The 15796-nt window shown below is 39.1% G+C and overlaps 1 protein-coding gene across 15 annotated transcripts in view; it reads right to left on the bottom strand.

The window, feature by feature from the left end:
- The window catches only part of PTPRS (protein tyrosine phosphatase receptor type S), a 752553-nt gene that overhangs the window by 88718 nt on the left and 648039 nt on the right, over window positions 1-15796 (bottom strand). For all 15 annotated transcript variants that reach the window (XM_063914875.1, XM_063914874.1, XM_063914881.1 and 12 more), the window contains one exon: window positions 11844-11967. In XM_063914875.1, coding sequence (XP_063770945.1) covers window positions 11844-11967 — 124 coding nt within the window. The remainder of the gene's footprint in view (window positions 1-11843; window positions 11968-15796) is intronic.

The following is a 15796-nucleotide window of genomic DNA, read 5'->3' as shown; positions in this document are numbered from 1 at the left end:
CATTTAACTCAGTTTCATGTCCTACATATTAGACTGATCCCCTGTGGGTAATTCCCCTTGATCGTATTGCATGACGCTGGAGCGATAATAAATAAATAAATAAATAAAAGAGAGAAAATAAATAAATAAATAAAATAAAAGTAAAAATAAAAATGGAAATAAAAAAAAATGGAAATAAAAATAATAATAAAAAAAATAAATAAAATATAAAAAATAAATAAATAAAATAATAATAATAATAAAATAAACAAATATTAAAAAAATAATAAATAAAAAAAAAATATATATAAAATATAACAATAAAAATAAAATCTATATATAGAAATAAACATAAACCTAAAAATAAGAATATTGATGAAAAAATGATAAATAATAAATGAAGAAATAAATAAATATAATAAAAGTGAAAATAAGTTATAAACAAATATGTCTGATCTTTATATAAATAAATTAAGTCCTTGTATGGTTAAACATGTACATGAGTGTATATATACTGGAAACATGATGTATGTATAAAAAAAATGAATGAGATGAAGAGTTATCAACTTGAAAATGGCCCCACTTGTACACGTCTGTATGTCAAGTGGTAAAATTTAATAACCAATGATAAATACACCGGGGAAATCTTATATTTTTAAAGATCTGACATTCAATTCCTCTACGTGCACATGATATATAATGAAACTATATTACATTAGTATGAAAATTCAGTACTGGCCATTAACTACACTGACAATATCTCCATCTCTACACACTAGATACACTTTATCTACATCAAAGGAATGCTATCATATCGATATTCTCATTCAACCCTTTCGGTATAAGAGTATTTAAAGTATAAATCCAGAAAGATTCCCTTCGAGCAAGCTGGAGGTCCCTATCTCCTCCCCTCTTATCTTCAGGTACATCTTCCACCACATTAAATGTTAAGCCCTGAATTTCGGACCTATGTTTTTCCTGGAAGTGCCTGGGGAGGCTATGATTCTGGACCTTATTCTTGATGTTTCGTAAGTGTTCCTGTATTCTAATTTTGAGACACCTCTTTGTTTTACCAATATAAGAGAGTTTGCAACTGCAATCTATCTTATAGATGACGTAATTGGTATTGCACGTAACAATGGACTTTAGTCTAAAAACCCTTTTAGTCTCATCTTTCCAGCAGAAACTCTTTTTGTCGATGAAGCGGCAACAATTGCACTTATTGCAGGGAAACAGCCCTGCTCTCTTCATGAGTGGGTGTTGGTTGGAATTATCATCTTTTTTCCGATGTTCTGTCTGTAATTGACTAGGAGCAAGGATACTTTTAAGGTTCTTAGATCTCCTAAAGACAATACTTGGTCTACTGGGTAGATGAGGCCCTAAAACTGGATCTTTAAGTAAAAGGTGCCAGTGTTTATTCATAATACGTTTGATAGTTCTGTTTTCTTGATTGAACTGTGTTACAAATGGTCTCTCTCCCCGGTGTCCATCCTGTATACGATCTCTCGTCATAAAGAGGCTGTTCCTGTCAATTTCGGAAGCACGGGCTTGGTCTATTCGTAGAGTCTTTTCACTGTAACCCCTATCTATGAACTGAAGAACTAATGATGATGACTGTTCCCAATATGCATCCATACTGCTGCAGTTTTTCCTAATCCGTATAAATTGGGAATATGGTACCGCGGTTTTCCACTGGGAAAGGTGGCAGCTGTCAGAAGGAATGAAACTATTGGCATCAGTTTTCTTGAAAAAGGTTTTAGTACTTAAAGAGCCATCTTCTTCAATTTTCAAAAGAACATCCAGGTAGTCAATGGCTACAGGGTGTTGTTTGTAAGTAAACTTGAGGTTATAATGATTAGTTTGAATGTCAGATATAAAACTCGTCAGGGTTTCAACCTCACCGTCCCAGATGAAGATCAAGTCATCGATGTATCGTTTGTAGAATTTGATGTTAGTACATCTAAAATCTCCATCCACATACAGAATTTCATTTTCCCAACAGTCCATATAGATGTTTGCATATGAAGGGGCGAACTTGGTACCCATCGCCGTACCCTGTTTCTGTAGATAGTATTTTTCTTGAAATTCAAAATAATTATGGTTAAGGACAAACCTAATACTATCCACAAGGAAATCTCTCTCTTCTCTGCTGATATTATGGTCTAAAATCAGGATCTTACTCACTGCTTCACATCCTTTATCGTGGGGGATGGATGTATAAAGTGCCTGTACATCCACCGTGACCCACCGGTATGTGGATTGCCATTGGAGGTCCCTGAGTGAATTCAGTAGACCGGTGGAGTCTTTCAAGTAGGACAGTTGTTTTTTTACATATGGTTGGAGTTTTAAATCCAGATAATGTGACAAACAGGATGTCAAGGAATCAACCCCTGCCACTATGGGTCTTCCTGGGGGAGGGATCGTTCCCTTGTGCACTTTAGGCAGATGGTAAAAAACTGGAATCCTCGGTTTCTTATTGTACAGATATTCAAATTCTTCCTTACACAGGATACCTCTGTTTTTAGCGGCATGTAGAAGATCGTAAAGATCCTCTACAAACTTTTCGGTAGGATCACCTATAAGCTGTTCATAGGTCCTAGTATCATTAATTTGACTCAAAGCCTCTTTGACATATGCCGACTTCTCTTGTAGTACCACCGTCCCTCCTTTATCTGCAGTTTTTATGATTATTTCGTCATTATTCTTGAGTTGTTTAACCGCGAGTCTCTCTTGTGGAGTAAGGTTATCACAAAATCTGTCATCCTTGATTTTTAGTTTCCTGAAATCTTCCTTGACTGAGTCAAAGAAGAAGTCTATATGGTTACCTCTAGATTCCACCGGGTAGTACCTGGAAGGTGGTGCTACTAACGGTTTTTTTCTTGGTTCAAAGTCCAATTTCGGCACTGGGTTTTTCAAATAGTGTCTCTTCAAGGTTAAATTACGGACATATTTATTGAGATCAACATATAAGTTGAACTTGTCCACATGTTGGTTGGGAGCGAATTTTAGACCTTTATTCAGTACTGATGTCTGTGGGACTGATAATTTCTTTTCAGTAAGGTTGATGATGCTTGACTGGGCATTTCTCGTAGGAAGTTGATCGCTCTTCTTTTTTTGATGGGCGACCTTTCTTCCACCCCTTGTTCCTCTTCTCCTGGGTGTAGAAGCCTTTTCACCCCCTGAGGGGAATCCAACCTGGTATGTAGGAGTAAGTGAAAGGAGTTTCTCCATGGGGTGGGAACTCTTTGTACCATACTGGTACTTTAATAGATGGTCTAATTGATATCAACCCAATTAATTTACCAGGTCTACCACGTGTTCTAAATTGGTTAGACATTATACCCATTTGAATTGCCTTCACTCCTGAGTCTCTGAGTGTCAGGTTCAAGCTGCTGACCGACGAGGTATGTGCTATATTATAGAGATTTCTTTAATGATTGGCATTAATGAACTACACCCCCTGTGGGTAGCACTTTGAGTAATTTCTTTGAATTATTCGATCATAGATCAGTGATACCGTCCATAAAGGATGGGTTTCCCTAATAAACATATCATGTGGGTTCACTATACTGATGGTTAATACAATTAGTCCTGGGTTTTCCAAATATGAATAAATGGCTGGTTATAATCAGATCATTTAGTAGAGGATCGTTGTATAGTGGTAACATTGGTGTTTGTTATAGCCAATTCTGTGGCTTTGTTCTGTATCATATATAGAAACCACACGGGTTAGTCATGAGATCTGTTCATTAGTGATCAGACATTAATGATACCAGAATTTTTATAATTATGGGTGTCAAAATAAGATAGGGGTCTATTTATGAACTCGTAGGTGTTCTTATAATTAATACCCAATTAATCAATTTATTAGGTTCCTTATGCTTGTGAACCAGTTAGATTCTATACACATATGAATCTTCCCCATATTCGAATATCTGAATGTCAGACTCAAGCTGATGATATATGAGGTATGTGCCGTTCCATTGGATTAATCCCAATCTCTGCCTAATTGAACAAAAAGTGTCCTTTAATTAATAAAGGTTATTAAACGTCTTTTAATTAGGTATGGTCCTCGCTGTATCAATCAAGTCCCATTGAAATATTGAAACATTGTTCATACTTCTTTGAATGACCTTTTATGTGCTGACAATATGTTCTGAAATGAAGAGGTATGTTTTTCACAATCTGTGCTTTTTGGTTCTCTTTTTTCCTCTTTCTTCATGTTATTTATTCTGTTTACCTCCTCATGTTGCTATGTCATGTTCTTTTGATACCAATATGTCATGTTATATGTGAGTGTAAGATGCTTATTGCTATGTATTTGTTTTGACTTATTATTCTACAATTGTAGATTTTACCCCTGATGAAGTCTTGGAACAAGACGAAACGCGTTGGGTTATTTATCTATCTATTATCTGATGTTACCTCCGAATCTACAATAAGGAGAAGGAGGAAATCGTAGTGATATATCTACGCTTTTTCCTCATCACTACAAACTGATTGTTCAAATTGTGCGACAAATGTAAATGTATCAACTCTGTATACTTATGAACATTTGTGTCGGGTTTATATGTTGTTTTAATAAATTTTTATGTTAGTATTTGTTATCTGACGTAATTTATCCGGAGAGTACTGTAAGGGTCCGTTTTTAGGTAGGGCGTTGATATAACTCCCTTGGCGCCATCTCCTCTATTTCGTTTCATATATATATATATATATATATATATACACATATATATATATTATATTATGTCATCGGCAGCCATAAAGTCCCTAATATCACTAATTGCAGTGAATGCTAGGTAAGAACCAAGAAAGAAAAGTAGTAAGGGGGTCTGCGGTCCATGCTCCCTACTCAAATACACACCCTCCTTGTGGTCACTGCTCCCTACACACACTGGTCCCTACTCCCTACACACACACTCTGCAGTTCCTGTTCCCTTCACAAACCCTGTGGCCCCTGCTCCCTAAAAACACACACACCTCTGGTCCCTGATCCATACACAAACACACCTTACAGACCCTGCTCCCTACACACACAGCCTGCAATAGTCACTGCGGGTTTAGTTCATAATTTGATGAATGATTGGGGATACATTTTGGGCACTTCTGAAAGAAGTGGGAAAGCCAGTTTATTACAGATGTAAATAACCCAGACCCATTTGATAATGTTACTGATATGGCAGTATCTCCCAAATTTCAAGTGTTCCCTTTTGCAAGCCTGGTTGGGGAGTCTGAGAACAATATGAACAGCAGTGGGGAGCAAATCAATTAAGTAGGAAATGTTGAACCAGTTGATTGTATGCCTAACCTGGAAGTGAGTAAGGAGATCTTTGCCTCAGTACAAAGACCCTATTCAGGAGAGGGATAGAAGAATGTAAACGTGACTGATGGAAAGCCAGTGGAGCTGGATAGCAGGCTGGCCTACCCAACATGGAATTACATCAAGATTTACTGTACGAAGTATACAAAAGTGGGGCAGGTATTGTAGATCAATTGATAGTCCATAAGATATATAAGAGAACTGTGTTAGACTTGGCACAGAGGGGGTCATTCTGACCCGATCGCACTCTGCAGTTTTTTTGCAGCCGTGGGAACGGGTCACAACAGCGCATGCGTGCGAGCAGCGATAAATAATGAAGAAAGCGTTCGCACCGGCGATTGCAAGAAGATTGACAGGAAGAGGCCGGCTGGGGTTGTCAACTCACCGTTTTCAAGGAGTGTCCGTCCAAACGCAGGTGTGCCTGGCCGTTTCCAGGGAGGGATCATGAGGCCGGATTGTCGCAGCGGCTAAGTAACTCCTGAGCTGTGCAGCAGCTCTCTGCACAAGCGATCGCTCCCCTGCACAGCGTTTACCCCCTCCCCTGTAGGCGGAGATTACCTGGTCGATGCGTGCGACCAGGTCGGAATGAGGGCCATAGTCCCATAATGGCTGGACATATATATATATATATATATATATATATATATATATATACAAAATAGAGAATTCAGCACCCACCATAGCAAGCTCACTTGTCCTCACAACATCAATAAATAAATGATGGGGGTTTAGTTGGTGGATTGGCCAATGCACGGAAGCCTGCATACCGATTTTCAAGGTACCCCACCTTCATGCAGGTCCTACACTATCACAAAGCCTAAAGAATTAAAACCTGGCAACTGTATCACATATAATATAACTGCAAATATATTTTGGGGTTAATCTTTGGTTAACTCTTATTAACCATGGTCACAGGCCTTTTCATGCACCCCTGTGTAATCTAAATTGTTCTAAACCTGTGTCAGCTGCTCCTTAGTAATTTATCGGCTGTGTCAGGTGACTAGTATGCCTTTAAAAGCCACTAGATATGTGGCAGGCATACATTAAACCTAGTGGGCATATTTGCAGTTATATTATATGTGATACAGTTGCCAGGTTTTAATTCTTTAGGCTTTGTGATAGTGTAGGACCTGCATGAAGGTGGGGTACCTTGAAAATCGGTATGCAGGCTTCCGTGCATTGGCCAATCCACCAACTAAACCCCCATCATTTATTTATTGATGTTGTGAGGACAAGTGAGCTTGCTATGGTGAGTGCTGTATTCTCTATTTTGTATGTATTTGGGTAGGTGGCCATGGGCTGCACGCACCCCACCCTATGAGTGGTGAGTGCAGACACTGCACCCCGCTTCTGGGGTGGCGAGTGCTGTGGTTTTCTATATTTGTTTGTATATTTTGGGGTTAATCTTTGGTTAACTCTTATTAACCATGGTCACAGGCCTTTTCATGCACCCCTGTGTAATCTTAATTGTTCTAAACCTGTGTCAGCTGCTCCTTAGTAATTTATCGGCTGTGTCAGGTGACTAGTATGCCTTTAAAAGCCACTAGATATGTGGCAGGCATACATTAAACCTAGTGGGCATATTTGCAGTTATATTATATGTGATACAGTTGCCAGGTTTTAATTCTTTAGGCTTTGTGATAGTGTAGGACCTGCATGAAGGTGGGGTACCTTGAAAATCGGTATGCAGGCTTCCGTGCATTGGCCAATCCACCAACTAAACCCCCATAATTTATTTATTGATGTTGTGAGGACAAGTGAGCTTGCTATGGTGAGTGCTGAATTCTCTATTTTGTATGTATTTGGGTAGGTGGCCATGGGCTGCACGCACCCCACCCTGTGAGTGGTGAGTGCAGACACTGCACCCCGCTTCTGGGGTGGCGAGTGCTGTGGTTTTCTATATTTGTTTGTATATATATATATATATATATATATATATATATATATATATATATCTCAAACAAATACTCTCTCTCTCTCTCTCTATATATATATATATATATATAAATAAAGAGAAAGCTGTTGAAAAAATTTTACAGTAGTTTTTCTGGCCAGGGACACATGAAGATGTATAGGAATATTGTGCATCCTTCCCTGTGTGTCAGTACCATGCTCCCAGGCCGCACTATAAAAGTCAGCTTGTCCCATTGCCCATTATTGAGGTTCCATTTGAAAGAATTGCTACGGATTTGGTTGGACCTCTGTTAAAATCTGCACAAGCTAATCAATACATATTAATAATGGATTATGAAACCAGATACCATGAGGTGATACTGTTGCGCAAAAGTCAACAAAGACAATTGCTAGAGAACTCGAACATCTTTAGCATAGTAGGAATACCCAAGGGAATCTTAATGGATCATGGTACCCTGTTTATGTCCAAAATCATGAAAGAATTGTACCACCTGTTTAAGGTTATCCAGCTAAAGAACTCTGTCTATCATCCTCAAACTGATGGCTTCGTGGAGAGATTTAATACAACTCTAAAGATTAAGCTTAAAAAAGTTGGCAGTTTAGAATGGATAAGATTGTGACTATCTATCACCCTACCTGTTGCTGGCTATTAGTGAAGCTCCACAATCCTCCATCGGGCTCTCACCTTATAACGTACTATATGGGAGACACCTAAGTGGATTGCTGGATATGGCAAAAGAGAAATTGGAGGGGCAACTCAGCTCCTATAAAACAGTTATTGAACATGTATCTCAGATGCAGGAGAGAATAGCTGCAGTGGTGCAGATAGTGAGAGAACACTTGAAGTAGGCACAACAAAGGTGTACAATCACAATGCCCCAAGTATGCACCTTTGCTCCTTGGGTCTGAGTGCTTATAGTAGAAGGTCAGTTTTTGGCAAATTGGCAAAGACCCTTTGAAATAGTGGAAACAGTGGGTGAGGGTAATTATAAAGTATACCAGCCTTGGAAAGAAAGCCTGAATGGATATACCATGCAAATCTTATAAAACCTTGGAAGGAGAAAGTGGCTCTGTCAGCAGCCCTAGTCCCTCCAGTAATCCCACAAACTTAGGTTCCTGAAGTGACAATAGCTAAAAACCTCTCAAACAGTCAACCGCAGGAGGCTGAAGAATTTATAAGAACAAACAGATTTGTTTTCTGAGGTACCAGGTAAAATGACAGTTATTAAACATGACAATAACTGAACCAGTGGTTAAAGCTAAAGCTATATAGAATACCAGAAGCTCTAATGAAGAGTCAAAGAAATAAAAAAATAATGCTGGGAGCTAGATCTAATTGAAGAGTCACATATTGAGTGGTCAAGTCCCTTTGAGATTATTTCAAAACCTGATGTGAGATTACACTTCTGTAATGATTTCCATAACGTGAATAGTGTGACAAAGTTTGATGCCTACCCAATGCATTGGGTGGATGATCTTATTGAAAGGCTGGGAAAATCATGACACTTATCCACTTTAGAGACTAAACTAAAGAATACTGGCTAGTGCCACTTATACAGAAAAATGACAGGATACTCTGTAACATGATTAGACACAATAGATCACATGACTGTGCATTATTTCCAAATGACTGCACAGTTCTCAGTATAATCACACACTTGAACTGGGTCCAACTGTCACACTACCATCTGTACACAAACCAAACAGTAAATAAAAGCATTTTCACAGATACAGTAAATTAACTTCCTCACTGACAGCAGTGTATCCTGCCTTACTGACAAATATTCCCATTTCTGCCAGACAAAAAAATCAACTATTTTCTTTACTTACACTGTTATCAAGTTAAATACTTACACATTAAAAATAATCCAATTTAGACTATTCTCAACCATTTTTTCCCGTCTCATTCTGTATGTATTTCACCCTTTTTTTATGTCACAAAGGGGCCGTTTATAAGATAGATATACCACTCTTGGGTGTCTGGTTATACTCGAATACATGCACACATTGGGTGTGAATATCAGAATGTGAAAGCACACCCAAGAGTTGAATAATTATTACATATATATTGGTATATGTTTTACATATATATTAGCTATTTATCATTAATTTCTCTGGCATCCTATATCTGGGGGACTTTGGGGTCACTAGAAGACGCTGTTCAATTAGCAGGCCCAATAGAAAACAACTTGTTTGCTGACTGCCTCCTCCCCTTAGATTACTTTTTTGTGCCCAAAGAGTAGGCACAGTTTTCTATTACAAAGCTCTATGACTTTTTCTTTATTCAGATTCCAATAGCACCTGTCTATATCAGCAATGCTCCTGCATTACTTCTACAGAGTCCTCTTATGAACTCTGCGGAGGGCAGGTAGGAGGCACTTATTCCTACTATATGTAGTCATTTTCATGTACCTTCCCATGTAAGTTAACCTCCTCAGAGCACTCACCTGTAATTCATACTGCAAACCTTCCCCAACAATTAATTAAAAATTTAACTACATGTCCCAAAATTCTGCCTATCAACAGCTATATTTTTACATATGACTATCTTTATTTAATTGCAAGAGACAGCCATAAAGTTCAGTCAGTTCTACTTCTGTTAAACGAGTTTACTGTTTGGCTGTGATGTTGACAGCATCTTTCCATAGACCACTAATTTGCAGGAGAAAGAAGCTGGGGATGTAGGCTTAAACATCTACATTAAACATCTACATTTATATTTGGCTCACTCAGGTGGCAATTCATTTAGTGTCTCGGTCACGATGTGACATTGTGATAAGTAACATTGGTGCTTTTTCCTTTTACCATATATAATGGTGCTTGAAAGTTTGTGAGCCCCTCAGAAATTTCTATATTTCTACTGAAATTTGGCCTCAGAGTTTCACACAAGTCCTAAAAGTAGATAAAGAGAACCAAATCAAACTAATAAGACAAAAATTAGACATGCTCATTTATTTTATTGAGGTAAATAATCCAATATCACATATCTGTGAGTGGCAAAAGTATGTGAACCTTTGCTTTCAGTATCTGGTATGGCCCCTTTGTGCAGCAATAACTGCATGTAAATGTTTCCGGTAATTGTTGATTAGTCCTGAACATCAGCTTAGAGGAATTTTACCTCCGTACTAAACAGCTTTAACTCTGTTATGTTGGTGAGTTTCCTCCCATGAACTGCTCACTTCAGGTCCTTCCACAGCATTTCGATTGGATTAAGGCAAGGACTTTGACCTGGCCATTCCAAAACTTTAAATGTATTCTTCTTTAACCATTCTTTGGTCGAATGGCTTGTGTGCTTTGGGTCGTTGTCTTGCTGCATGACCCATGTTCTCTTGAGATGCAGCTCATGGGTAGATGCGCTGACATTTTCCTTTAGGATACGATGGTATAATTAAGAATTCATTGTCCTATCAATGATGGAAAGTCATCCTGGGCCAGATGCAGCAAAACAGGCCCAAACCATTATTATACCACCACCACCACCGTTTCACAGATGGTATGAGGTTTTTATACTGGAATGTAGTGTTCTCCTTTCTCCAAACATAACACTTCTAATTTAAACAAAAAGTTCCATTTTGGACTCATCTGTCCACAAAACATTGTCCCATAGCCTCCTGGCTTTTCCAGGTGATCTTTAGCAAACTGCAGATGGGCAGCAATGTTCTCTTTGGAGAGCAGCGGCTTTCTTCTTTCAATCCTGCCATGCACATTATTGTTGTTCAGTGTTCTCCTGATGGTGGACTCATGAACATTAATATTATGTCAGAAATGCCTTCAGTTGCGTAGAGGTTACCTTGGGTTCCTTTGTGACCTTGCAAACAATTAGACTCTTTGCATGATCTTTGTTGGTCGACCACTCATGGGGAGGGTAATAATGGTCTGGAATTTTCTCCATTTGTACACAATATGACTGTTGATTGGTAGAGTCCAAACTCTTTAGAGATGGTTTGTAACCTTTTCCAGACTGATGAGTATCCAATACTTTTCTTCTGAGGTCCTCAGAAACTCCCCTTTGTTCGTAGCATGATACACTTAAAAAAACATGTGTTGTGAACATCAGACTTTGATAGATCCCTGGTATTTTAAAAAGTCAGGTTGTCCACTCATACCTGATTGTCATGTCATCGATTGAAAATACCTGAATCTAATTTCACCTTCATAATATGTGCTAAACCTAAAGGATCACATACTTTTGCCACTCACAGATATGTGATATTGGATAATTTTCCTCTAAAAATTAGCACATCTAATTTGTTTGTCCCATTTGTTTGATTTGGTTCTCTTTATCTACTTTTAGGACTTGTGTGAAAATCTAAAGTAGTTTTAGGCCAAATTTCAGCAGAAATATAGAAAATTCAGAAGGGTTCACAAACTTTCAAGCAACACTGTAGAAGTGTGCAGGAAAAGTAGTGATGTGGGCCTACCATAATTGAATAATACACTGTATGTGTGTGATCAGCTGGACCTTTCAAGGATTTTTGGAGGCACATTGCAGTTAATTGAATTGGCCACTCTGACTTTATGTACACCAAATCTAATAATATATTTTACAAGTTATTATGTTGACCTACTGTACTATGCAAAAAATATTTTACAAATGTAATAAAAATGTATTTGTACATTACAGTACCTTCAACAGGCAGGAGGATAACCCGAGAGTGATCATAGGCAATCACATTAGCATAGCGGTTTTTGGGTTTGTTGACTTCAAGGTTTGAGTGCTCCCAAGTGAACTGCTGTCCTGGATCAATGGACTGAAACAAAAGTTTAGATCAATTGGTGAAAAAAACACCCAGATAAAAATACAATGTACAATGTGCTACAATATATGAACAGAAAATAAACTGTTTTGTAACATGAAATAAAACAAAATGTGTCATAAATGAAAAACAAACTAAAAACAAGCAAATCAAAAGTACTTAACAAAAATTGTGTATATATATATATATATATATATATATATATATAAATAATTATTTTTTATTTTGTAGATTCAATTCATTATCAGTATCCAGCTAATGTTTATTCAGGAAAAAAACCTAGTAGAGCGGAGGTTCCCAAACTTTCTTGAACCACATGTCATTTTTTTCACAGTAGCCCTAGGCCAATTTTTTTTAAATGGGTTAACCTTTCATCCTTAGGTTAAGTTATGTTTGGTCACATATTTTATGATTGACAACCACTAGCACTGATTTTGCTCATCTCATTGACCATAAATTATTTGAATTGGTCCTAGACCAACACTTTGGAAACTACTGTCGTAAAACAATAAATCTTGATGTGAATGCGGAGCTTGAGGATCTCTTTATTCACAAAATGCCTTGCAAACAGATATAATAATAATAATAATAATTTTATTTATATAGCCCTCTTTCTCCAATAGGACTCAAGGCGCTTAACAGATACATAGCAGAATATAGTACAGAAACAATGAAGCACAGAACAGCTTTTCATAAAATATAGAAGCATGTAGATACTAAAGGGATATTATGGAAATGCTTGAGTAAACAGGAAAGCAAACAAAAACAAAACACAGGCGCAATCGTGGGAAGCGAACAGGCCGGAAACTTCTTTTCCCCGGTAACCACCTAAGTCCTTTACCCACCTGCTCAACCCCAGCTTCAAAGAACAATCAAATAGAAGTGATACCCAAAAGACGGTCCTGTGCTTGGAAGAAGAGAACTGTCAATTCTCGCTTTGTGACTCCCATACCCAGAGCTCCAGCAATTAACATAAAGAAAACTGAAGGCCCTCTGGTATGTCCAATCAGGTCAGTCCTTTGTAATGCCAGATCTATAAGAAACAAGACTGCAACAACTGCTGAACTTATTGAATCTGCAGATCTAGCCTGTATTACAGAGACCTGGCTAGATGAAAATGCAGCACCTATATTGGAGGCTGCAGTCCCAACAAACTACTCTGTCATCCACAACCCAAGACTGGACCGCAGGGGTGGCGGGGTGGCTGTCTGCTTCAAAAAAAGACCTTAAACTTAGGGTCCACCCTATTGAAACTACTCGCTCATTCGAGTGGATTGCTGCCCGGAGTTCGACAGGATTAGGTTTCAGAGTACTTCTCATTTACCGGCCACCTGGAGATGGAAAGATATTTCTACAAGAAATTGCAGACACTGTTGTTGTCCTGGTTCTGGAACATCAAAGATGGCTTATCCTCGGGGATTTCTATGCATGGGTGGATGATGAGCTCTCACACCTTGGCCAAGACCCCCTGTGCACAATGAATGGTCTGGGCCTCACACAGGTCATTCCTTCTGCCACACATAAAAGTGGTCACACTCTTGATGTTGTCTTTCAGATTGGCCTAAAAATAAACCCAGTCACCTGGTCAGACCACCACTCCCCTTGGTTCTCAGTTGCAACCCACTCAAATTAGATCTTTGCTCGTGGAGTTGGCCAGGTATCGTTCAAGGAGGGGTATGACTCCCAGGCTCTTGCAGCAAATCTGGATCTCTCACTGTACTGGGTGCCTATGAAGATCCCTGCTCCCTAGTCCATTATTATTGTTTGCTGCCATGGGATGTTATGGCTGCAATTGATATTATCGCCCATGTGCGTATAAGACCTCGTAAACCACAACGAACGTCGAGCTCCCTGGTTCGACAACAGTGATAGGGAGCTCAAGAAAAGGGGGCATAGACTGGAAAGACTATGGAGGAAGACTAACCTAGTGGATGACAAAATAAAACTAATAAAGCATAATGAAAAATATCAATCGACAATCACCCATAATTGTCCATGTCAATTGAGATCACGGCAGGAAACAATAGGCCAGCTCAACTTTTTCGCACAGTGGAGATGCTTTGCAAGCCAGCATGCCTGCAGACTGATGAAACCCTCTCCCAGGCAAGATGCAATGAATTTGCAAACTTCTTTACAGATAAAATATCCACCATCCAGGCTGGAATCTCCACAGTGCCATCAAAGGAGTGCCAAACTACAAAGCCTGCCAATATAAGCCACCTATCTTCATGGACCAGCTTTGACCCAGTGGATGTAAAGGACATTCCTGAAATTACTCGGATTTTGCGTTCCGACCACCTGTGATCTGGACCCTGCCTCAACCAAGCTTCTATTAGGATGCATGGATATAATTGGTCATGTCTTTGCAAAAATTGTTCAATGCTCTTTGCAGACAGGCATTTTTCCTGGACCCCTAAAGGAAGCAATTGTTACACCTCTTCTTAAAAAAACCTAATTTAGATCCCGATTGCAAAACCAACTACAGACCGGTATCAAACCTTCCTTTTCTAGGAAAGGTTATTGAGAAAGTGGTTGCAAATCAATTGGAAACCCGCCTGACAACCCATGATATTTATCATCCGTTCTAATCTGCAGTATTTGATACCGTAGCCCATGGGCTTCTGATTGAGCGACTGATACATTTTTGTGGACTGGATGGCACAGTCCTAAGCTGGTTCAAATCATTTCTCACAGGCAGGACACAGACAGTATCATCTGGAGTATACTCATCACCATCAGTGCCATTGCCATGTGGTGTCCCACAAGGTTCTATACTATCACAATGCTTTTTGCAGTATAAATGCTCCCACTGGGTGAAATAATCAGGCGCCATGGCCTGGTCTACCACTGCTATGCAGATGACACACAACTTGTCCTTTGCTCCGGGTCTGACCATGTGCACTGACACCAACACAGCATCCAAGAGTCAGAATGTATGTACCTTAAAGCACATCCTATAAGATGTGCAACAAATTTCCATTCTTGGCCATATTCACAGAAAAAATAGTTACAGAAGCCAAGAGGTAAACAAGACGAAGTAAGAAGTAATTAAAGACTAATGCAGCGGATCTTAATTAGGGGCACTCATTGTGACATTAAAAGGTATTTGATACAGTTTTATAATGGCAGGAGGGCAGGGATGCAGAGGCGGGCTAGGATGGTGGGCAAGGTGGCATCTGCCACCTGGGCCATTACACTTTAAGCCATTTAGGGCCGCAAGGTTTCTACCTGGCCATAATCAAAATGGAGCAGCCACGCAGCACTCTCTAACAGCCTCCCTCAGTGCATATACACAGTTTTCAATGCTAGCATTGCTGATGGTGGATTTAGCCATCTACCAATCACTGTTGTCAGGAAATTCAAGCTTTGATTGTTGGATGACTAGATCTATCAGAGGAAGCTACAATCACTGCACTCTGAAACTGGAGAGAGGTGGAGGGAGGCTGGAGCCGGGAAGAACTGCAGCAGGTGGTGTACTGGGCCATCTCCTTAGATCTGAGGTCTCTTTGTACATGTATCCTCTGTGGGTCCAATGTTCTTGTCATAATTCTAATTGTATGAGGAAGGAGAGGCACAGTTCTGATTATGACTTTAATTGTGGGAGGACAGGAGGCACAGTTCTGGTCATTATTGTAATTGTGTGTGTATGGGGGGGTGGTTACTAGATCTGGGGTATAATTTGTATTCAAATAAGAGGGGGCCTGTCAGATATGGGCTATGGTTGTAATTTAGTGAAGGGGGTGTCTGAACTGGGGTGTGATTTTGAATGAGAGGAATTTTTTTCAGAATATACGGCGACTACTAGTTTGCTCAAACTGTTTTC

This window comes from Pseudophryne corroboree, chromosome 1 (genome assembly GCF_028390025.1).
Source record: "Pseudophryne corroboree isolate aPseCor3 chromosome 1, aPseCor3.hap2, whole genome shotgun sequence".
Taxonomy (NCBI): domain Eukaryota; kingdom Metazoa; phylum Chordata; class Amphibia; order Anura; family Myobatrachidae; genus Pseudophryne; species Pseudophryne corroboree.
This window is presented reverse-complemented; position numbering and strand designations above follow the sequence as displayed.